General features: G+C 39.6%; 2 protein-coding genes across 9 annotated transcripts; one reads left to right on the top strand and one right to left on the bottom strand.

The window, feature by feature from the left end:
• Window positions 1-836: 836 nt before the first annotated feature.
• Window positions 837-16,004, top strand: eef2k (eukaryotic elongation factor 2 kinase). Of its 7 annotated transcripts, none has more exons than XM_053685455.1 (19): window positions 837-1,103; window positions 1,508-1,765; window positions 2,473-2,538; window positions 3,499-3,599; window positions 4,642-4,702; window positions 4,809-4,846; window positions 5,184-5,355; window positions 5,458-5,607; window positions 5,710-5,842; window positions 6,517-6,644; window positions 7,070-7,265; window positions 7,446-7,501; window positions 7,599-7,679; window positions 8,705-8,761; window positions 9,945-10,079; window positions 11,560-11,748; window positions 11,861-11,985; window positions 12,209-12,387; window positions 15,039-16,004. In XM_053685455.1, exons 2-19 carry the CDS (start codon window positions 1,523-1,525, stop codon window positions 15,146-15,148), a joined length of 2,220 nt encoding a protein of 739 aa, XP_053541430.1. In that variant the 5' UTR covers window positions 837-1,103; window positions 1,508-1,522; the 3' UTR covers window positions 15,149-16,004. The 7 variants fall into 7 exon arrangements, with proteins under 7 accessions (XP_053541430.1, XP_017339109.1, XP_017339111.1 ...); XM_017483617.3 differs by having other exon boundaries at window positions 838-1,103; window positions 7,067-7,265; XM_053685453.1 differs by having other exon boundaries at window positions 838-1,079; window positions 7,067-7,265.
• A 2,886-nt stretch (window positions 16,005-18,890) lies between these two features.
• Window positions 18,891-23,826, bottom strand: LOC108273920 (uncharacterized). Of its 2 annotated transcripts, XM_017483614.3 has the most exons (9): window positions 23,664-23,826; window positions 22,897-23,049; window positions 22,509-22,661; window positions 22,117-22,269; window positions 21,754-21,906; window positions 21,371-21,523; window positions 21,000-21,131; window positions 20,848-20,908; window positions 18,891-18,983 (listed from the first exon to the last, which is right to left on the bottom strand). In XM_017483614.3, the coding sequence occupies exons 1-9, from the start codon at window positions 23,664-23,666 to the stop codon at window positions 18,964-18,966; spliced, it is 981 nt and encodes a 326-aa protein (XP_017339103.1). In that variant the 5' UTR covers window positions 23,667-23,826; the 3' UTR covers window positions 18,891-18,963. The 2 variants fall into 2 exon arrangements, with proteins under 2 accessions (XP_017339103.1, XP_017339104.1); XM_017483615.3 differs by lacking the exon at window positions 21,371-21,523.
• Window positions 23,827-24,931: the final 1,105 nt, after the last annotated feature.

Genomic DNA, 24,931 nt, shown 5'->3' on the forward strand with positions numbered 1-24,931 from the left:
GTGTGTGAGTGTGGGTTGCCACCCCATTCAGGGTGTCTCTCACCTTGTGCCCGAGCTCCCTGGTATAGGCTCCAGGCTCCAGGCTCCCTCGCAACCCTGTGTAGGATAAGCGGCACGGAAAAATGGATGGATGGATGGATTTCACGGAACAGTTTCAGCCATGGCTATGCTTAACTGTGTATCCTAAGTGTGAATGAGTGTGTGAACGTGGGGCTACATGGTACCCTGTACCCATTCAGGGAGTGTTACCAACTTCCGTCCCAGGATGGACGGAAATGAAGAACAATCCCTAGACGAAAAAAGTATCGCAACATAAACTTTTATGGTTCAGAGTGAAAGAAAATGGCGAGGACAAGGAGTCGGTTCTCATTGGTGAGTCAAATGAATCGACTCACTGAAAAGAGCCGGGATTTTCTGGGTGTGTGTGTACGTGCCATCCGTGCAGGGAAGTCATGCCGCTGTGGGCGAGGTTTTCAGTACACACATGACTCTATAAGGATTGTCTTTATTAGTAGACTCAAGGAGACATCTACTGGTAGCTTTAAATATCATTTATCTCCAAACTAACCTGTACTAATTTAATGGAGAGATTATCTTGGTGCATGATTTGCATCTTTGGTTCAAATAATCAGCCTGGTGTGCATTTTTTATACACACACAGGGGAATGAAATGAGGTTAATGAAATGGTAGTATGTCTTGGTAAACAACTAAGGCATGTGGATTTGGCTGTAGATGGCGCCACGTAGGCTGTGTAGTGACAAGGAGTGCACTGGCTCGAACAACGTGTGTGTGTGTGTGTGTGTGTGTGTGTGTGTGTGTGTGTGTGTGTGTGTGTGTGTGTGTGTGTGTTAGTCACACACTCTAGCACAGGACTGAAGTGGGCAGAGCTGATAGTAGGACACACTGTGTTTTCCATTTCCACTTGAGATAGGAAAGGTGAATTTTCCCCTGAAAACATCCAAATTAAGACGTCGCTGCACTTCCGGTTGCACAAACCTGGGGAAATTACTGGACAGAAAAGAAGACTACGTGGTGAATGTTATGCCTTCCGGACAGTAGCCTCTTTTTTAAGTATTAAGTAAGCCTTAAATATTAAGGAAAGGTGTGTAAGTGATGTTTATTAATTTAAAAAAAAAAATTTCATTGCTAGCTAGCACTCCTACTTGATTGTGTTTTAATATCTGCAGGCTAGCTGCTAGCTGGGTATGAAACATTTCAAAACCCGGAAAATGACCACACTAAAGTATATTGTGATGATTTTTAGCCTAAAAAAACATATTGTTTATGTTGCGTAGAATTAAGTTGACACAGTGTGGGCTGCATGCTAACGAAGCTAAGCTTTTGCTATTTGGTGTGAATAATTGACTTGTGCTAGCACAACACTAGTGACCAGAGTGATCTGAGCCACAACTGCCTCACTGATCTCTTGGATCGCAAAGCGTCATTGTTTATTTTAGTGATCTATTTATTTATTATTATTTCGTGCTGTTTATTATTTATTCCCAGCACTTAAAGATCAGCATGGCTGAAGAGGAGCTCATGTTCAGTATGGAGGAGGTGGACAGTCTGAAAAGACCTTCTGTCAGCAGGACTGTGTCTTCTGGACCTGGCAGCTCGGTTGATGATGATGAGGATGACTTCTACATCTGTCCCATCACCGATGACCCCATCAGCCCCACAAAAGGCATCTGTGATTACCTCAGTGGCCTCGTCCACCATAAACAACTCTCTAATTCATTACCCCAAACCTCTTACAGTTTCAAGGTAACACATGTTTTTATGGCTGTTTAACTCATCGCTATACAAATGAAATATTATTATTATTAATCAGGAATCTTTAGGACTATTCTTGGTGATCTAAGTCTAAATCCTATAATAACAACCAAGTGAATGTGTCATGAATTAATCTTTTATATCGTAGTGAGAATATTTCTTTGCACGGACTTACCTGTCTGTTTACACGTAAACATTATTAAACAAAAAATGTTTTTAGATCATGCAGAACACTACACAATCCGTTGCTGAATAAAGTTTAAGAATGCCGGAGCTCCGCAAAATCCGTCTTGCGTGTAGTACTAAGTCATAAATGGCCATATATAGAGAAAGATAAAGAGCCCTGTCTGAAGCATATTCTTAGAGGCTGGTCAGGACCTGCTTCCTGAAACGTCTTCGAAAGTACAGACGCTTTTTTTTTTATCTTGTCGTAATTTCGCCGTCATTCAAGACTAACGTTCGAGTTGTTTTTGTTTTTTTTAAACAACATATTCAGTGCATGCCTTGCCTTGGTGCACTGTTCTAGTTGGGACTCGTGTTTACTGTAGCTCACTTGGTTGTGGTTAGTGCGTGTGAGTGCTTCTGTTACGTGAAGAAGCAGAAGAGGAATCATATCTAATGCTGTCCAAAATAGGCAATGTGTAGTAGTTTATGTCTAACTGTGCGCTGTATCTGCTCCCCAACCTCCTCCCCTTCAGAACAAAAACGAAACCGACCCAGAGGTGCATTCTGTCAGGTTTGGGTCTTTAACTGAGAAAGGTCGGGTATGTGCATTCAACAATTGAATTTTTTTTCTTTCCCTTGCTCCTCTCTTTTCCTTTCATCATTAATCTTTTTTCTCCCTGCGGCTTCCCATAGTCTAGTATGCATGCCCTTATTTTGCAATTTAGGTTCTCACTCTCACTCTCTCTCTCTCTCTCTCTCTCACCCCTATAATCACCTGCTGTTTCAGCTGTTTACTGCAAGGAAACAACCCCTGTGAAAAGTAATGGCTTCATAAAGAATTTGGTAAACATGATTATCACTCACAGATAAAACCCTAAAGGAAAACCACTTTCAACTGTTGGTCCAGATCTCATGGTTATCTCTTACACACACAAATATCTGGACATACGTGTACGACTACATATGCACACTGTTGAACTGTAACCTTTTGAAAAATCTAATTATAGGCTGCAGTGCCGCAGTATTCGAGGCATGTGTGCAGTTAGTTGAATTAGGTAGCAAAAGCGAACAAAATCATCCAGCATGTTAACGTTACAATTATTTGATAGATTACTTTTCATACGTATGCCATAACTCCTGTCATATGATGCGCCGTCTGTCACGTCGTGTTTCTCTTGTTTCACTGTTGATGATTCATATTTGTGCACTCGTGTCGTCTTGGATCGTCGCCATGTAGGTCAGCCAAAATCATGATGTAAAGTACGAGCTAGCTTCTGGAGTATTTTTAGCGTTGATGAACATGCAGATGCTTCTATACGTGAATCGATTTCACTGTTTATTCGAACGTAATAATCCTTGCATGAACTTTTGTTTCTGTTTCATCGTGTAGCATACCCCGCTCACTTCCTGTGTTTGTCTCTTCCTCTCTACATTTAGCTAATAAATTGTCGTGCATGTCCATTTTAAATCAACACAGGAAAAAGAAAGAAATCTGGACATATTAGTTTAAGAGCGGTTTGGAAGGAAAAATGAACTTTGTTTTTCTTCTTCGTGCCTAGGCTGCTTGGAAACATGCTATTGAGAAAGCACGGGCTATGCCGGACCCCTGGGCTGAGTTTCATCTAGAAGATGTTGAGACGGAGTCCTGCGTTCGATACAGGTCTGTAATCCTAAAAGGTGTGTTCGTTGCGCCGCGTGAAATAATGCTGTCATTATTTAATGAGCTGTTCTGTCATCGTAATAGTGTGTGACGGAGGCATGGGGAAGCAGAAGGGGTCGTGGTTGGTTGTATGTTCTGATTTGTGTTCTAAATTTAACATGGCAGTAAAATATTTCACTTCCAGTCTTGATATACAGCTGGTGGCAACGTGTCAGTGCTGAAGTACAGCCGATAGTAGGGGTTGTGCTCCTCTTGGAATGCTCCCCATGGTACAGAGTGTTCTGCCTAAGAGGAGCGCTGTGCACGTTTACTTGTGTAAATAAAAGACACATGCTGGCAGGGTCGTGTTTTTTGTGGAGTGCACCATACTGTGTGGGAATTCTGTTTTTCTGCAAGAGACTCAGCAGGTCCTAGTTTAAAGGGATTTTTTGAAACCAAATAATTAACAATATATTGTCTGTCAATATAATTTAGTCGGAGCCAGAGGGGAAAAAAAAAAAGACGGACACATTATTACCTAAGCAAAAGGAAATAGGACGAGGTTTTTTGACATGATTAACTATACGATTTATGAAAGAGACTTTCAGTTCGATATTATGGAATGTAGAAATGTTTTAATCCAGTGTGATTTCCATATTGTGACGTTTGAGGAGAAAATCTGAGGAGAGAAGAGCCACACCTCCTTGATTGGGACCAAGAGGCATAGAGGCCTCTAGTTTGATTCAGCGCAGCTGCTGCAAAAATATTGAGACCAGCGCTGCGCTTCTAATCAGGCGTCTTTTAACTTTTTTTTTCATTTGAATCAACGTGTTTGTTTAAGGTTTTTATGATGTCAAGGTTATATGTAGGAAGTAGATAGAGGATTAAAAAAAATCTCACAGCATCAAATTGTGAGATTGAGGTTCCATCGTGGCACTGTTCTCCGTAATCGGGCAGTCTGTTCGTCCCTGAAATTAGTTTAGGTCTTGTACGAAATAGATAAAGAGATGCCACTTTTCTGTGGAAGCAGCCATCCTAACAGTCTGCCCTGGTTACCCTGTAGGTACAATGCCATTACTGGTGAATGGGTGCAGGACCAAGTCTTCATCAAGATGTCTGCCCAGGTAACAACAGTACTATCACAGTTGCTTGTTAGATTAACCATGAAGTGTGCTTTTCACATTAGTGAGATTAGTTGACTTGTCGTTTCTGACTGTTGTTCTTTTACAGCCCTTTGGAAAAGGCGCCATGAGAGAGTGTTTCCGAACGTAAGTATTGTGAAGTTTTACTCTTGAGCATGTTCATACACTCCTTCCATAGCAGATCAGGGCACAGTATTCCCGTTTTGGAGGTTTTGTATTAGGGTATGGCTTCCTGTTCTGGGTGACGTGGAAACAGTTACAGAGAATCTACTGCAGAAAAGCTGCAGTATCATGACTCCTTTCATAACACACTGTCTTGAGTAAAGTTTTTGGCTAGTTTGTACTGGTTAATCTTCATCTCGGGTAAATAGACACGGTCACAGCGTGACTTCCTTATTACTGTGGTTTACAGTTGTTGTTCTCAATCGGCAACTGTGTGACGCTATGTTTCATTGCTTTGCAGAAAAAAGCTGTCAAACTTCTCCCATAGCTTCAACTGGAAATCAGCATCGAACTACGTGGCTAAGCGGTACATGGAGACCGTGGACAGAGATGTTTATTTTGAGGATGTTCGGTTACAAATGGAGGCCAAATTATGGGGTGAGGAGTATAATCGCCACAGGCCACCAAAGCAGGTAATGTTTTTGTTTTTTGTTTTGTTAGGCTCCTAGTTTCTTGTTGAACACCCCCCCCCCCTTCAGAAAGCAAGCTGGTGTGTTTGTGTCTTCACGTTATAGGTTGACATTATGCAGATGTGTGTTGTGGAAATATCTTCACGCCCAGGGAAACCGCTTTTCCACCTGGAGCATTACATCGAAGGCCAGTACATCAAGTACAACTCGAACTCTGGCTTTGTGAGGGACGACAACATACGTCTTACACCTCAGGTATAATGTCCTATCACGCACAAAATATAGCTGCCACCGAAAGTGATCTGTAATTCACACGTCTCACGAGCCGGTGTTCACGCAACAATTCTGTGGTCTTAGGCTTTCAGTCACTTTACGTTTGAGCGCTCAGGGCACCAGCTGATAGTTGTGGACATTCAGGGTGTTGGAGACCTCTACACAGACCCTCAGATCCACACAGAGAAGGGCACTGACTTTGGTGATGGAAATTTGGGTAATTATCTATGTCTTTCTCTTCAGTACAAACACTCGTGGATGGTCTATCTGGAGTCTACAACAAAGAGTTAAAGTGCACCTATTATGGTTTTGCAACGTGCCTAATTTTGTTTTAAAGGTCTCATACGATAGATTTACACGCATCCGCGGTCAAAAAACACTTTAACGTGCTCATAATTTAAACTGCAGTGTTACCTTTTTTCCCCTCAATGTCACAAACGACTCGTTCAATGATCCGTTCTAAAGGATTCATTCTAAACTCCTCCTTTCAGAGAGCATACTCTGCTCTGATTGGTCAGATTTCCCAATCTGTTGTGATTGGTCTACCGCTGTCAGTGTGTGTCGAAAAGGAAACGCCCACTACAATAACGAGTTTCAGCTCCGTCTGTTTGCGAGCAGCCGATGAAGACCAGAGGCAGGGTTTTTGTTACAAACCTACGTAGGTTAGTACAGGAAGTAAGTCTGGAATTACGAACGGCTATTCAGAATCGGTTCCTTCTTTTGGGAGTCAATGGCTCACTATCAGCTCTATAACACACTACATGAAAGGTAATATCTGAAAAACCATAATAATTGCACTTTAATATCTGGTTCACTTCTGACAGAAAGGAGTATACGAGGACTTGTTTCTGATGTTCTCTTTCTCAGCATGACAATGTATCTGTCTTTAAGGCGTACGGGGCATGGCCCTGTTCTTCCACTCTCATCTGTGTAACAAGATCTGTAAGAGTATGGGCCTCACACCTTTTGACCTGGCTCCTGCAGAAAGCGCTCAGCTGGACTACACCAACAAGCTTCTGGTTAGTTTATCGCATACCGTTCGTGCCATCTGTTAGGGTCCAGCCTTTAAGAGAGCTTAATCATTAATAACAATTTCAACAGATAAACCATCTAAAGATAGCCAGGAGAAAGAAAAACAAGACCGTGGACTAAAACCAGTCACAACATGTACTTGTCCAGTACAGTACTTGTCTGTCCATTCCAAAAAAACTAAACGCACCATCTTGCACTAGTGTTCAGGAAAATGAATCTTGGCATGTATTTCAGGGGTGTGGCTTTGGAGTGAACTGTGAAGGAATTGCCTGGATTTTAAACACCTAGCTTTAGCTAACCTACTTAAAAAATTTTTTTAGCCGTGTTTTGAAACAGACACCTGAATTTTCGTTCATTCATTCACTTTTGATGAAAATTCACGGGCTGTGTTGTTTTCTTAACGGGTTAGCAGTCAGCCAAGACCGTACTCCGTGGATCCGAGGAGCACTGTGGCTCTCCCAGGGTGCGGACTACGTCTCTCAGCCGTGGACCCCTTCTCCTCTCTCGTCTCTCGGAGACTTCTTCTGCTGACGAGAACATGAGCGACGCAGACTCCGTTCCCTGTTCACCCCTGAGCCTGGGCGCCTTCGCAAGCCGCTCCCCTTTGGGTAAAGTCTCCGACGAAAGGATGTGTGATTAGTCTGTGCTTCTCGTTCTACACATTTAATCTTGCATTGTTTTATTGTTAAGTATATCAAGGTTTCACTATCACTGTTTAGAAAGTTCCCTAATACTGGATTAAACTGTTATTACCATTGAAACCGTAAAGGTGGTTTTGGTCTTTGCAGGTTGGTCAGGCATGCATGAAACAGATGATGTGGACAGAAACAACTGGAATCGAAAGGTTAGGGTTTTAAATAATAATAAAAAAAAGGTTTCTTTTTAAACAAGCAAATTAGTGTAGTAGAGTCATAAGACCTGAAATCATATTTCATTCCCAGGACTCAGAGAGTGGAGGAGACAGCGGTTACCCAAGTGAAAAACGCAGCGAAGGAGACCCCGGAGAACACCATGACATGAGGGTACTTCTTTTTCTTTAGTTTTCCACCTGTGCAGCATCATACAAGCAATATTTACTTAACATTCTAAATAAAAGAAAGCTCACGAAGATGTGATTTTGTTTAATTTAATAGGCATTGTTAATTTGTAATAATATTTATCCCTTTACTGTATGGTGTTGCCATATGGCAATAATTAATTTATCTCCATTTTTTTTGATAGGCGTCAATACAAAACTACAAAAAAAAAAGAGGAATCTTTAATTTTGAGGGCCCTCAAAATTGGATAACTTGTTCAATATTTAGGCAAAACTACTTAAATGGGGAAAAAAAAAATGTAAACACTATCTGTTAACATTTATTTATTTTTTTGTCCTTTAAACAAGTTTATATATTTTGAGTCTTCTGTCAAATTGTAAAATGTAATTGTTGCCATATGGCAACAACATGCGATAGTGGATCTGTGGATGTGCATTCATGAATTGAAATGGGCCTACATAGTAAAAAAGACACGAGGCTTCTCAAATATTATGTTTTTTCACATTCAAAGTAAGAAAAACATCTTGCAATTGCACTTTTTTTTTTTTTCTTTCATTTTTTGTTTCAAGAGAAAGAAGTAAAAAGATACTTCACCCAAAGCATGTATGGATCTAATGTATTTTGAGAGAGTAAATCCACTACTGTAATTCCTTTCTAGAAGATATAAATTTACATGCTTACTAGGTGGTGTAAAAAAAACAAAACACTCCTCTGCAACCTATAGTCTGGAAAATGCAGTAATTGGAATTGTAATCTCATATATTTTTGACCACCATTGCACGTTGTTGCCATACGGCAACAATTTACCAACTATTCTTCTCCAAAAAATTTTTGTAATATATTTTTATTACTTGAACTAATTCAAGTAAAAAAAAACAAAACTTTTTTTTAATGTGAATGTAATAAATCTTGCAGTAGAGGGTTAAGTGTATTAAACACCTCTAGTAATGAAAGATACCATTTTGGATTCTTCACATCTATGATAGTGGGTTTTATATGTCACCATGCAGGTTCGACCTTTGTACAACAGACATTACTCTGAATCGGATGAAGACAGTGTCCGTCGGGTAAATACCACCTAATTCAGTTCCCCACTCGAGTCCTAATCAAATAATCACATAACACACTCCTTTATGTGTTCCTCACCTCACACTTTCTCCATCTTTCCACAACCTGCATTTACAATACTCTCCAATGTTGATCACTCTCCCCTTCCTCTCACCTTTCTCAGCATAAACTGGTGGGTAACGCCAGCAAGCTCTCCGTTACTTTAAACCTCCCTGAATCTCAGACGGTGATTTCCTGCATGCACCACGTTTAGGCTTGCCGTCTGGTTTGAACATCAGTATTGTTTGTGAACCAATAAGACAGATTGGCCTCGGGTCTTCCCTTGCGTCTTGGTACTCCAATGCATGCTGCTAGATGATGTTTTTAATAAATGAATAATTCATGAGCATTCAGTTCCCAAAGACAGAAGCATAGCCATGTTTTTAGTTTAAATGTCCTTGACATTTGAAGATTTTTGATCTTGCTGTGCTGCATGTAAATTTGCTGCTTATTGAAAAGAGGCCCTCGTGTGCCTTTAGAATTAAGAGACTTGCTAGTGTATCACCACTCCCTTCATTTCTCTAAATGTAATCATGTTCACGTTCTCGTCTTCCGTGTCTGTTTGAAATCAGCATGCATTCCCGTAAAACGGCGAACTGATCATTCCATCTCCGGGTCACACTAAATATCTTCTTAAAAGGTCTGCCACTTGGAATTGCAAATCGGTTCGTACCTGTTGTGATGAGTTGGCTGAAACTTGAACTGAAAAGGAAACAACCTCATCTTAGTTACAAAGACTGGATAATCTCAGCGCTAGTACTCTTGGGGAAATAAACATATACGGTTAATATAGAAGTAGTTCTGCAAGCATAGTCAAAATGAGCATTTTTAGATATGATTTTTTTTCCATTAATCCTCCTCTTGATCTAAACTGCCAGATCTCACTCTTATTAAAAACAATCCTTGGAGCAAAAAAAGGTTATGCTTATTTTCTCCCAATCTGACGTGCTGGTGTGGTGGTGGTGGTGGTGGTGGTGGTGTGTTGTTTTTTTTTGTTTGTTTATTTGTCTAGTAACTGAGGTTGATGGTTTTTGCCTTTTCAACAATGCAGAAATATTGCACAAGCTGTCCAAACTCTGCACTCTTCTTTTATTCTTTATTCCATCGTTGTTCTTTTATATATGTGTTTGTTCTACCCATCAGCTGACCGAGGAAAAATGGAGTTTCTTCCATTCGTCCCGTGCTCACGTTCACAGGCCGTCGTGTGTGGCAGTAGAGGTGGAGAGGCTGAATTCGCAGTTTCTTGAAAGGAAAATCGGCAAATCCATCCTGGGCAAGGTAGAGTACCTTTTCATCCACTATATATCAATCAATCAATTTATTTATAGAACACAATGAAAACAACAGTGGGTGACCAGTGTGCTGTACAACCATAATAAAAGGAACATCACAAAAATACATCAATACAGCTCTGCTGTACAAACCGCAATGCAAGAGAAAGAGATGCATCAAAGCACAAATTTACACCTTCAGACTCTAAGAGCAATTGTAAGCTTGGACTTTGATTTCAATTCTGATTCTGTCAGTTTCTCTAATGGATATCGGTAAACTATTTCACAACTCGGTCGCCCTTCGACCTCAGTCTAGACCTAGGAACCATCAGTAATCTCTGAGATGACCTTAGACATCTAACAGATGTATTTGCACTCAAATGGTAAATAGTCTGCACTTATATAGCGCTTTTTGGAACCTTAGCGGTTCTACAAAGCGCTTTTCACTGTTTCTCATTCACCCATTCTCTCTCTCTCACACACACACACACACACACACACACACCAATGGTACCAGAGCTAACTTGTCATGAGGAGCAAGGGGTTCAGTGTCTTGCCCAAGGACACTTCGGCATGTGGAGTCACGTGGGCCGGGAATCGAACCGCCAACCCTACGATTAGTGGACACCCCGCTCTACCACCTGAGCAAATTTTAAATCCCCATTTAAAATCGATTCTGTATCGGACCGTCAGCCAGTTCAAAGAGAATATGACGGCTAATGTGTTCATATTTATGGGTACGAGTCAAAAGTCTAGCAGCTGAATTTTGAACACTTTGTGAAGTATTAATGTAAGATTGGCTTATCTATCTATCTATCTATCTACATATATATTAATTATATAAAATGAGTTGCAGTAGTCGTGTTGAGATGAAAGAAAAGCATGCATCACTCTCTCAAACTCTACAAAGGAAAAAAAAATCTCCTAACCTTGGGTAGGAATCCTAACCTGCAAAAAACTAGATTTAACTACTGCATTTGTCAAATATCAGTGCAGAATCGAATACGAGGGTTTTCACAGAGAGTTTAACATAAGATGCCAAATCTCCCAAATCAAACCCTCTCTCTCCGTCTCTCTCTCTAGAGAGTTACATTGTTTATTCATAAACTTGTGTGTTTATCCCACTGTTTTCTCTTAGTCTGATGGGAAATGAAGTGTGCTACCTACCCGGGACATAAGTGCCTCTGAAGTGGTTATTTTCAGCCGTACTAGATCGATCAATATGTATGTGGGCATGTTAGGGTTTTTATTTATTTATTTGTATTTTTTAACAGCTTTGTTATCTGGTGAAAATAAGAAAATAGGTAGTCTGATAGTTATAGCTGCATTTCTACACTATTTTTATTTAGTTGCGTGTAGGCTTGTGAGATAATTACTTGGGTTATCACAAGATTTTTATTTGTATACCATGTATGTTAATAGCGTACGAGTTGGGAAATCCATGTTGGAGCTACAGTGGATGTTAAAGTCTGCTTCCACACCGTCAGGTACATCTAGCCATGGTCCGATACCACGAAGCAGGTCGGTTCTGTGAAAAAGATGCCCCATGGGACCAAGATTCTGCTGTGTATCACCTACAGAGGGCTGCTATGTGCGGCGAATTGGAGGCTGTTGTAGCACTTGGTCAGTTATATCTGCAGCTGCCACATCACGTTCTACCTGAGATTGAACTGCAGGTACGTTTGCTGTTTCATTCGGATTTTATTATTCCTCTAAAGCTCTTAACTAAATGAACTTGCTTTCTAAATTAAATAACTTTCTGTATGCGTCACTGGACTGGGAAAACAGGACAATGAAGAGAACAGAAAGAAAGGCTTCCATCTGTTACTTCAGGCTGCTGAGGCTGGAGACAGACCCAGTATGATTTTAGTCGCCAGAGCATTTGATACAGGAGTCAACCTCCCGCCTAATAGGTACAAAATAATAATGTCTATTTTAATATTTCTAACATTAACTACACCCAAAGATCAAATCAGTCTCGTGTTAGAAGAAGAATTATATTCTGCCTTGATGCGTTTAGCCACACCGCCATCGGACAGGTTTTCCCAGACCACCACACGTTTAATGAAGAAGTAGGGAATGGCTTAAGCTGTAAATAGCGGACGATTTACCTTTCATTGTATCTACGTTGTGCAGGACTCAGGACTGGGAGGAAGCGGTGCAGTGGTATGAGAGTGCACTAAACATGACCGATTATGATGAGGGAGGAGAGTTTGACGGCATGCAGGACGAACCACGCTATCTCCTCCTAGCTCGTCTAGCCGAGATGTACCAAGAGGGAAGTTTCGGCCTTGCTGCAAATCCTCAGAGAGCGGGTATGTGTGGAAATGCAATTTAACAAACAGCTAAGGTTTGTTATTATTTAATTCTGTTCTGTCTTAATGGATGGATGTTTAGACTTAGTGTTCTTTCACTGTCTTAAAAGCAATTTCTATTAAAACAATGGGTCTCAACCAGGGGGGGCAGAGAGATCATAAAGGGGCATCATTTGAGTACTCGGTGTATTTTATTGCTTTTCAAATAGAATGTGTATAAATGAAAAACCCCGCGTTCCCTCTCCCTCTGTGTTTTCTTTTTGCTGGGGAGAGGCGGAGCTTATCCTGTCTTTTATCTAGCTGTCAGTGCAGACCAGTGCTGCCAACTTAACCACTTTTCAGACCCCTTTAGCAGCTTGTTTTTTTGTTTTTTTTTGGCAAAAAAAAAAAAAAAGAAGAAGCATCTAGCGAATATTTTTTTTTTTTTTTTTTTTTTTTGGACAAACCTTAGTAACTTTCCAAATATCGCCAGTACTGTCCTGCAAGCGCGAGGTCTTGCTTTCCCGCTGCACTCTCACCTCTCTCTGCGTCTGCTCTGTTCAGTGAGCGGCCGAGAGCCGGAGATTTAACAACGTCACGGATAACGAGACGCGCCCTTCGTCCCAATTTACATCCTTCATATGCGAATGTTTTTAGACCGTAAGACGAATGTAATGCAACATGTAAAATAGTCCACATTATTACAACCTAGGTCTCTTGTTCAAAGCAGTCACAGTGTTCAGAAACGTTTTTCGTCATTCATGTTCCAGACCTGTCCGTTATATAGTTTTATAAAAGTCATTTTTAAAATGAAAAGTCATTTAAAAAAGTGCAAAATAAATCTAGCTATCTATCAAAAACAGATTATAGATTAGGTATATTATATATTATAGAATAGATAATCATTATACCTGGTCTCCTCCAATGGGGGGGCATGTCACATGATGGTGGAGCTGTAGTTACAAAAGGTTGAGAACCTCTGTGATAAAATTGACAGTCCAGTGGACAGAAATATATTCAGATGCACAGTGTTTTTGTGCAAGGATCTTCGAGATGTATGGTGTGACATCTCTGTTTTCTAGATACAGAAACAACATCCTTACATCGGTTTGTTTTTCTGTTCATTTATGTAGAAGTAAATATTTACATGTGGGAAAAAAAGTTTATTTAACATGCATGGAGTACTTTTCACGTTAAACATTCAAGATGTCTCTTGGTGAGATCTCATCACCAACTTACAAAGGAAAGTTAGATTAAACCCTGTCTGGCTTGATAAGTAAGCTTCTGCAGGCATGTTCACTAAGTCAGGGTTAGGGTACCATGAAGTAAATCACGGCTGACCATCCAGGCCACCTGGGTGTTGCACAGCACTACACACTGTGGTCAGTGTGCTCAGCGTTATGTTTGGAGAAATTATAACACTGCATATCAAAACACAAACCTGACTGTAAGCACGGTGGAGGCAGCATAATGCTGTCCGACCGTTTCGCTTCTTCAGGGCCCAAATGGATTGTAATTTCTGACGGTAATTTCCACTGAATTCCAAATGAACAAGAAATGTCAGCACATCCGTGAAAGCATGAAGCTCATGCACCCTGAAAACACAAAAACGGGGGGTGGAAAAAAAAGAATCCGGCGGAAATGCCCGGTCACTGAAGGGGAAAGGATGTGGGACATGAAAAGCGCATTTGCGGTTACTTTAAATTCCTGTCCACGTTATTTAAGTGCACTTTGACCTGTGAATTCCCAGGCCTCAGTCTTGTGAGCAGAGCCAGTAGACAACAAGAATGCGAGACTATCGTCTCTTTGGTTGGTAACAAAAACGGAGGAGCTACTTATTATTCATTTGTGGCCACACCAGACTTTTGCAGAGCTTTTTGTACCGTTGTTTGGTGAATATCTTTGGGGAAAATTGCCATCTCATGCATCAACATGCACCACCTGCTAAGGTTTTCTTGTTTGCGCCTCTGGTCTGTATTTTCAAACTGAAAAATCAGATCTTTTTTCTTCCATTTATAATTTTCATTGTTCATACCATTTTAGTGAAGAAAGGCCACTGTCAAAGATCACTTGATGTTTGTACTCATAAAAGCTTACACTGCAAAAACTGACATCTTAGCAAGGGAAAATATCTTGCATATCATTTCCATAAACCAAATATTTTTGGTTTTTATATATTTATATATTTTTTTATTATTATTTATAATATATATATTTTAAACTAATTTCAGGATCGAACTAGTCTTGTTCTAATGGCAGATAATTTTGCTCCTCTTAAGCATTTATTAGATGCTTAAGAAAGAAGCAACAGTATCTGCCAATAGATAGATAGAAAATGTCAATCTTAATATAAGTAAAAATGTCTCGGAATAGGTTTAATAATTTTTTGTTGTTTATTGTAATCTTAATAAAGGAAATCCTAGATAAATGTGACAATATTGTACATGGTCAAATATGATATTTTTTGTTCTAGTTCATGCATTAAATATAAAAGAGCTCTTGAGGTATTTTTTTCACCTGCAATTAATTGAATCAGTACTTTCATATATAAATAATATTTTACAGTTAAGGAGATTATAATCAACAATTAAATTTTTTTTTTTTTAAATGATCATTTAAAGATGAACCTACTGAGGTTTGACGCACCCAAACGACCTGTCCTTTCTCCATAGGCGAGCTCTTCACTGAAGCAGCTGATGCCGCCATGGAGGCGATGAAGGGCAGACTGGCTAATCAGTACTACATGAAAGCTGAGGAAGCTTGGTCTGCAATGGAAGAGTAAAGGAATTGATTTTAACTTGCAGGACTGTTAACGTTGTGCATTTCTGCGTGAAATATGTTTACATGCTCTTTTACAGCATCTCTCAGTGTGCTGTGCTATCTGGTTTTATATGGGGGTGTCCTAAAGCATGCGCACACATGCCTTTGTGAACGTTTGGGTTCTCTTATAAGCTGGTCAGTAGTTCATACTACTGCATACAGAAGTGAAAGGAAGTGGAAAAATGTCTGCATTTAAAGGTATCGAGACTACAGGTTAGCATCATGTCTCTTAGCAATGGCAGTGACATCATCACTTCATGGTCTAAAAGTATCATACCTTGTATGATGATGATGATGATGATGATGATAATAATAGTCAGAAGATGATTAATCAGAACTATATACTGTATACTCTGCAAATCTGTGTGTATTAGTTCTTTCAGTTTCATATTTGATGAATGCATGTTTTGTGTGTCGTGAGTATTGTGGTATTTCACAAAGTACAATTTCTTTACTAGGAACATGACCTAAATCCAATTGTCTAGACTATACAACCCTTTATTTGTGTTATTCAGCACACACACACATTGGCCTGTGTGATTTCGACATATCTGACAAAATCAAAACGCCCCTTGGAAAGCACTAGCGACAATGGATAGAGGTAAAGTGAGTGATGTAACTGTCTTTGCTATATTGCTGTCTCGTGGTCTGCCTTTCTTGATTGTAATACATTTAATTGATCAAAAAACAAAACCGGTTTGGGTTCATTTAGCTTGTTTTTATCTACCTTTTACGCTGAAGACAAATTTGTGAATTTTGTTTACAAGAATAAAAACTTGTACAATAAAAATACAAGTGTGAACAAGTTTGGTACAGATGCTGTGTGTGTGTGAGTGCTACTTGTATTGTGTACATCTACAGAAGTGTTATTGAGTGCGGTAATTTTGCATGATCAAAGTTACAGGATAAAGAAGTTTAAAGTGAAGACAAAATAGTTAACACAAGGGCAATTAAATGAGTGTATCTCAGTGTATCATGAGTGTATCTGTGTCTACTGGCAAGTAAGTACTGCCTGGCAGTTTTATACAGTAACATACAGAATAACAGCAATTTTAACATGATCTAATGTATAATGCAGTGATGCACTATATGGCCAAAGGTTTGTGGACACTCGTATTTGCCTTTTGAAAATCTCATTCCAGATTTAGTCCTCCTTTGCTGGTATAATAACCTCCACTCTTCTGGGAAGGCTTTCCACTAGATTTTGGGGATTTGTGCTCATTCAGTGCTCACGCGAGAATATTAATAAGGACAGACGCTGATTGGGTGCAGTCAGTGTTTCAGTTCATCCCAAAGGTGTTCAGTGCAGATGAGGTCAGGGCTCTGTGCAGGTCACGCGAGTGTTTTTGGAATGAGACGTTCAGGCGTACGGATACTTTTGGTCAGGTCGTGTCGACAAATTAAAGTGTTGACTCTTCCCTCTAAGGGGTCTGGTGGACCCAAAGCGTTTAAACAAAATTCCTCCTACAGTTTAAAAGCTCCATTGGTTTTTTGTTGTTTTTTCTTTTAATTTGTCACATGTACATATGTATCTTTTGTGTTAATGATTGTCTTGCCTTTTGTGCAAAAATGTTTTACAGCGCCCAGATTGTGCATTTGCTGCTGTAGCACTTTTAGTTGGGTGAAATACCAGCAGTCGATGATTTCTGAAGTAAAAGTATGGCTTTTGTTGAACTTCTGAGGTAAATAAATGACAAATTCCTGAGCATGTGCATTCTGTTGGTGAGATTAAACAAAACAAAGGCTTGATGCTTTCTCCCTGTTAATCATTAGCACTGCATATTTAATTACTAGTCAAAGCACGGTGGTGGGTGGGGGGGTAGGGTCTGATTTCAAAACAGGGTGAAATCAATCAGACCCTACCATAGGTCATGTGGCTTTGAGTGAACATGCTGGATTTCAGCTCCTGTCTCTTCGGGACTCTTTGTGTTGGTAACCTATCCTGCCAGTACAATTAAAAAGAAATCTTCAGAACTATTTGTCAAAGTTTGCAGTGATCATGCACACACACTGACACTAATTCACACCTAGGGGAAATTTAATATTGGCCAGTTCACTTAATAAGCCCGGTTACAACCTTCTCTGTTGATCCCTCAGAGCCCAATGAGCGTACCTTGGTCCATTAAGGAGAAGATCTTACCCCCACGCAGCTCCAAGAGCTGACAGAGGTAGTGGACCGGTTCGCCGACATCTTCTCGTCCACCCCAGGGCTGACCCATCTGGTCCAGCACGAGATCAAAACACCGCCAGGATGTGGTGGTCAGACAGTAGCCCTACCGTGTACCGGAGGCTCGCCTTCAAGCTATTTAGGAGGAAGTCAGATGGATGCTACGGGATAGGATCATCAAGGAGTCGATGGCAGGTATTAAGTATAAATACCATTAATCTGGAAAAAAAAGAATCTATCAGTTTTGGTGTCTATTGATGTTATTTTCAATTCCCATGGTTCTACTCACAGGATTAATCACACACTTGATTTATTCTGAGGTTTGGCATTAATGTGAGCAAGGACGTTACAGATCCAATCACAGCCGCAGCATAGACAACCTGCCACAAGTGAATTATGCGTTGTACCATGAGGAGACAGAGTTCAACTTGACCTAATGACTGATGGGTTAAATATAAATCTGAGCTTCACCTTGCATAATGTAGTCTCTCATATGAAAAAAAAAAAATCAATCATTACAAAATCTGTTCTATGGTACAGTGAAGAATTGGACAAATGTCTCAACAAGGTGAGTTAAGAGGACCAAAAATGAGCTGCAAGTCTTCTTCAAAGCATGGACACAATCTCGAAATAATTGTCATCAGACCCTTGTTTCAGCCATTAGTTTCTAATTTGACACGATATTTAAATGAATAAATGATTGGGCCGTTTCCAGTGAAACCAGGACTTCAATGGTTTATCACATAAAACACAGACATTTTTATCCATACAAATGCATTTGAAAAAAAAATCCCCAAATAATGCATATACTATTCCTACATGATGCTGGGAATCTATTGCTTTTAAAATGTCTAGATTACACTATTCATATGTAACATTCACCTAGTTTGTCTAGTTCACCTTCCTTACCAAGAAAAGAAAGTACAACATTTACATGAACTAAAACACATTAAGTTTGGCTTGACTACAAAGTCTTATTTGTAACGATCCAAATTGTTTTCCTTCAAAGATTTTTCTGATGTCCTGAAGCATCCCGGTCCATCCTGAGCACTTCACTCATCTTATACACTGTTAATCCTGATTACCCACAATTCAGACAATGAAGTATTTTCGTTCTTAACCCCTGGGACAGTGTTTCAAAAAACATTAGAAACACGATGTTTTTTAATCCAGATTTTATTATTATTATTTGTGTGTTTGTTTGTCTGTCCTTGATTTGTAGTAAATCAGTTACTTGGGGAATACACAGGGTGTTCCAAAAGGCTCCATACATAAGAGAGTACGTTTGCCAGCACCACGTCGGTTGTGCCTTCGTCAGTGGATATTCATGGACGCCCACTTCTCGGTTGGTCCGTAGTCTGTTTGAATTTGTTAATAAGTTTGGCAACAATGTCGTTCGTGTGCGTGATGTGCTTGCCATGTTTCCTATTAAAGTCCATCGCAACAGCTTCCCGATCCAGCCATGAGAATGATTTCGATATGTTCTTCTTAAAAAATATTGTAAGCATGAAAAATCTTGGAAGCTTTGTTTTGACAATGTAAATCCTTATTGAAAAGTCCATTATAACTCAGTAGGGACTTGGTCTATGGATCTGTGGTCCTGATGTCTTCTACTTGGTCCCCAGATATTCTGTTGTACACAAAAGAGAGTCATATTTATAGCATTAGAAACATCACAAAAGGAACACATCTAACACAAAAGAGGATACATCTAAACTAACCAATCCTAGTTGTTGGTTATTTTTTTTCTTCAAATTGATTTAAGTCCAGAGAATCTGCTTAAATTTGGTCATTTGAAATAGTACCACTTTTAAAGCCAGAAAACAATGAAGCAACAGCAGCTGCTGTTTAATAGCACGTGGCCCCCCCGCATTTCATTAAAATTGCATATCGACACTCCATGTACTTAGAATAGAGCTTAACAGCTCACCAGTTGGTATTAATGTAATTATTTGTTGTACAGCAAAGTGCAATACTACATGCAATTGGACTACATACAAATATACAACATTTTAAAGTATCTTCCTTCTGGACAACCCTTTCTCCTGAGGCCGAATGTCACCCCAGTTAGGAGGAGGTTGATGTGAACTGCTAAGATTTCATATAAATTTCCGAAAGAAATTATCGGGATGGTTTCTAGACCTAATCCTGGGTACGAAAAAAAGTACATTGATGTCTACTATAAGTATATGTACCAAATATTGAGTGCATAAATCACAATACTTTTCAGAACGTCGACGTTTCTGTGTTATAAATTCTTCATTTGAATATTTTGAGATACTGGATTTTCGATTTCCGTGAGCTGTAAGCCGTAACCGTCAAGATTAAAACAAAAAAAAAGGCTTGAAATATTTTTCACTTTAAGTGTAACGAATCTAGAATATATGAATGTTCCACTTTTTGAATTAAATTACGAAAATAAAATGAACTTTTGCACGATATTCTAATTTTTTTAGGTTGCACCTGTATACTAATGAATAATTTGAAATGAAATGAAATGAAACATTTCCTGGAGCAAAGTCTCCGCAGTGGGCGGGGCTGCAGGGCCGGAGTTCTTCACACCCTCATCTGAACCAAAAATATTAAAACATGATTCATGCCGATATTGTTTTACTATTTGCACCATCTAATTGTGTGCAGGGAACATCTTTATTGTTTTGTTACACATTTTACAGACTATATGATGTCGGTGGGTTGTTTTTTTTTGGTTTTTTTTGCTTGTTTGTTTGTTTTTGTTTTGTTTTACACGTGACTTACACGTGAGGTTTAAATCCTTGCTTACCAAGTTGGAGCACAGCAACAGCTGTACTTTTTCCTCCACTTTCTGTCTTATCTGTAAGCAATCCAAATTAAGCTGCTTTATTTAGACCTCAGAAAATATTTTAAAAGCCTAAACTAGAATTGCAATGCGAAACTCTCCGAGATAAAGAGGCGCTACATGGATATTATTAAAAGTGTAAACAAAGCGAAAAGAACAATAATTAAAATATAGTCAAGAATATTAAAGCATCTGAGTAAACACAAAACGCTTGTTCAAGGACAATTCTCATGAGGGAAAGTTTTTGCCATGGCTACTGCCAAATTACCAAATGGTTTGAAACTGGAATGTAAAATGTCTCACTTAAATATTTACACCTTTGATATCATGACACTAACTGGGGTCACGTATATATTTATACCTAGTCTTTGGCTTTGACTTCATACTTAAGCATCTCTAAATACACTGTTCAACATAGTGTGAGGTAAATTTGCATTATAAATATCTTAAAACCATACGAATAGTCAGAGGTAATTCTATATTTCGATTGGCTCAATGTCATTGTGTGATGTCAGAGTACGTTTGGCAGTATGAAATGTCAGTACATGTTAGGACATCATTATAAGTACTGTCAGGGATATATTTTGCCTGCTCGTGAAATATTATTATTATTATTATTATTATTAGGACAGGGACACTGACTGGAGTTGGATGTTGTCATTTAAATGATCCTTACCAGGCATGGAGCTGCAATTTTGGTCCTCTGAAAGTGCAGCCATCCCTGGAAGCTCTATCTGCTGAACATCAAGCAAGCAGTAATGTGATACACTGTGGTGTCGTGTAGGTAGTATATGAATCAACATCGTAATACTTAAACACTTGTTATACCTGGTCCTGAGTGCTGGGAGTGAATATCTGCTCCTGGTGGTACACGTGGGAGGATGGGTTAGGGTGTGGCGGGTCACCAGCTTCAACGCACGGTCCAGAGCAGGAAAAAGAGTCCCAGCTGGGGTAATACGGCTGTGGCAGGAGGAGAAGAAACAAGCAGGGTTTGAGTTATGTTTAAGAGACCTAACTAGGATAATCAGTTAACTTCCTCTGTAGAACGCTTTAATGTAGAGATGTAATACTGTATAGTAATACAGCGTGAGAGAAAAGACATCAATGATTCTGTTATTAAATGCAAATTCAAGATTCATATAAAAACATCATTTCTGAACGTAAACAGTCCTACAATTAGAATGAAAACGGTCTTATACCTGGGCAGGCAGGCTGTAGTACGCCTGGTCCTGAGTGCTGGGGGTCAAGTCCTGTTCCTGGTGGCACACGTGGGGCGCAGAGACAACGTGTTGGACATCACCATCCTCAATGCACGGTCCAGAGTTGGACGAATCCCAGCTTGCGTAATACGGCTGTGGAAGGAAGGGAAGAAATAAATAGGGTTTGGGTTACGCTTTAAAGACCTAAGTAAACAATCAATTATATCAGTCTGTAGAACTCTTTAATGTAGGGATGTAATACAGGGTGAGAGAAAAGACATAATTTATTCTGTTATTAAATGCAAATTCAAGATTGGCATAAAACATCATTTCTGAACATAATCAGTCCTACAATTAGAATAAAAACGGTCTTATACATGTACCTGGGCAGGCAGGCTGTAATACACTTGGCCCTGAGTGCTGGGGGTGAACTGCTGTTCCTGGTGGTACACGTGGGGGGCAGGGACAAGGTTCTGGACATCACCATCCTCAAACCACGGTTCAGAGCTCGACGAATCCCAACTTGCGCAATACGGCTGTGGCAGGAGGGGAAGAAACAAGCAGGGTTTGGGTTAGGCTTTAGAGAACTGAACATGACATTCAATTAACTTCCTCTGCAGATGTAATGCACCATGAGAGAAAAGACATAAATGATTCTGTTATAAAAATGCAAATTGAAGATTCATATGAAAACATAATTTCTGAACTTAAACAGTCCTACAATTAGAATAAAAACGGTCTTATACCTGGGCAGGCAGGCTGTAGTACACCTGGCCCAGTGTGCTGGGGGAAAAGTCCTGTTCCTGGTTGTACACATGGGGGGCAGGGACAAGGTGCTGGACGTCACCATCCTCAACCAACGGTTCAGAGCTTGACGAATCCCAACTTGCATAATACGGCTGTGGCAGGAGGAGAAGAAACAAGCAGGGTTTGGGTAAATCTTTAGAGACCTGAACACGACATTCAATTAACTCCCTCTGTAGAACTCTTTAATGTAGAGATGTAATACTGTATAGTAATACAGCATGAGAGTAAAGACATAAATGATTCTGTTATTAAATGCAAATTGAAGATTCATATAAAAACATAATTTCTGAACATAAACAGTCCTACAATTAGAATAAAAACAGTCTTATACCTGGGCAGGCAGGCTGTAGTACGCCTGGTCCTGAGTGCTGGGGGTCAAGTCCTGTTCCTGGTGGTACACGTGGGGTACGGAGAGAACGTGTTGGACATCACCATCCTCAGCCCACGGTTCAGAGTTGGTCGAATCCCAGCTTGCGTAATACGGCTGTTGCAGGAGGAGAAAAGACAAGCAGGGTTTGGGTTAGGCTTTAGAGACCTGAACACGACATTCAATTAACTCCCTCTGTAGAACTCTTTAATGTAGGGATGTAATACAGAGTGAGAGAAAAGACATAAGTAATTATGTTATTAAATGAAAATTCTATCTTGACATGAAAACATAATTTCTGAATATAAACAGTGCTACAATTAGAAGAAAAAAAACAACAACAGTCTTATACCTGGGCAGGCAGGCCGTAACACGCCTGGCACTGAGTGATGGGGGTGAAGTCCTGTTTCTGGGGGTACACATGGGGGTCAGGGACAAAGTGCTGGAAGTCACCAGCCTCAACCCACGGTCCAGAGTCGGACGAATCCCAGCTGGTGTAATGCGGCTGTGGCAGGAGAGGAAGAAATAAATAGGGGTAGGTTACACTTAAGAGACATAAATAGGAGTATCAATTCCCTTTACTGAACTCTTAATGAAGGCATGTATTATTGTAATAAATCATGAGAGAAAAGTCCATAAATGTGTGTGTGTGTGTATTGTATGTCTGATTACAAAATCAGGCTGTTTATCCCAGTCATCTTAGGCCTCATGTTAATGAGAAAAGATAACGAATTGATATGGGAGAGATTAGTCATTTAAAAAGTTGGCGTGCTGAGGGGAAAATCCTTATCTCCTTTACTAAGTTGCTCTATATGTTCAGATAGCCTTTTCACATGGTGCACAGTCACCACCGAAATGATTCACTCTCACACAGGTCTAGATATTTTACTTCGTGTACTACAAGGATGTATCGTTTATGTTCAGTCTTCGTGATTCGTGATTAAGGCTTGGGCGCCACCTCTTGGAGAGAACGCATATTGTCACAGAGATAGTGAATATTTCAATAACACTTGTCCTTCCTAACAATAAAACCCCATTTGAATAATTACCGTTAAGTTTTACAAAACGACGTTTCAACATCGCCGATTCACAACACTACTATGTCTGCTCAAAGCTTACCATTTCTTCAGAAGATGATATTCGTGCAGGGAAATGCTCAGATTAATGGTAAAGATGTTGAAAAGGTGAATAGAGATGTTCAGAGGTGTAAAAATTTGCTTAAGAGATGTGAGGTTTGCTGAAAGTATCCGATCGCAGGCGAGTTATGAGTTGGAATGCGTCAGAGGTTGGACTCTGTTTAAAAAAAAACACCGTGTGAGCATAATATTCTGTCTGCTCTAATATTCAAAAAACAACACCTAGCAAATCCCCCCCCCCCCCCCCCCCCATTACTTCACTATCGATTCGTGTAAACTCAAGACATTTAAGTCATTATCATGTGAGAAAGATCATATTTTCTGCAGTTTTCTGCACAACATAGTGACATGAAGGAAGTTATGAATGTTTAGATGCACATTCATGAAGTTTTCAGTAGTGGTGCTACTACACAAATGTGTTTAAAAATGCATCATTCACATTTCATATAGGTGTGTTCACACATAAACAAAACAATTTTGTGGCGGTGACTCAATAGTGTGTTAATTTCTAGATAATTAAACCTAAACTACTTAGCAAAACAGCAATTAAACCGTGCATTGATTTTGGCCTATGACATTTAATCAAAGCAGTTAGAATAACTCTTCTGTAATGGTATTTAACAGTGCAGATTACATTTATATCATATTTACTGTATTACATTCATGTGATATGTGATATGGTATCACATATAGTATACAGATTAGTGAAGTGTAAAAGCAGTAGTTTTTGAGTATACAGGGTGTCCCAAAAGTCTCCATACATAGGGGACCATGTACGTCTGCACCAGGTGTTCGTGGATGTCCACTTCTCTGTTGGTCTGAAACACTTCCAGTCTTTTTGACTGTATTAAAAAGTTTGACAACAGTGTCATGTGTGATGTTGTGCTTGCCATGTTATACATGGTTTCTTGTCATGTTAGAATTACAGCTAGAAAACATCATTAGTTTTACTGTTAGAGGATGGTATACCAGTTTGCCTGAATTTCTGATGCCCCATATACAAAACGATAAGAATTGAGAATAAAACTAGCTCTTCAAATCTGTCCGAATGTGTTTAATAGCAATTTATCAAACAGCTGTTGAACAAGCAGAACATAGACTTAAATACGACGTCTTTGACTTCCAGCAGTCAACTCCTCTCAAATCCACAGCCGTGACATCTGCAACTGTACGGTTCTTTGTCATAAATGCATCTGATTTAACTGTGAAAAAGGGAATAAAAAAGAGTGACAAAGTGGTTGATTAATTTAT

This window comes from Ictalurus punctatus, chromosome 13, assembly GCF_001660625.3.
Source record: "Ictalurus punctatus breed USDA103 chromosome 13, Coco_2.0, whole genome shotgun sequence".
Classification (NCBI taxonomy): domain Eukaryota; kingdom Metazoa; phylum Chordata; class Actinopteri; order Siluriformes; family Ictaluridae; genus Ictalurus; species Ictalurus punctatus.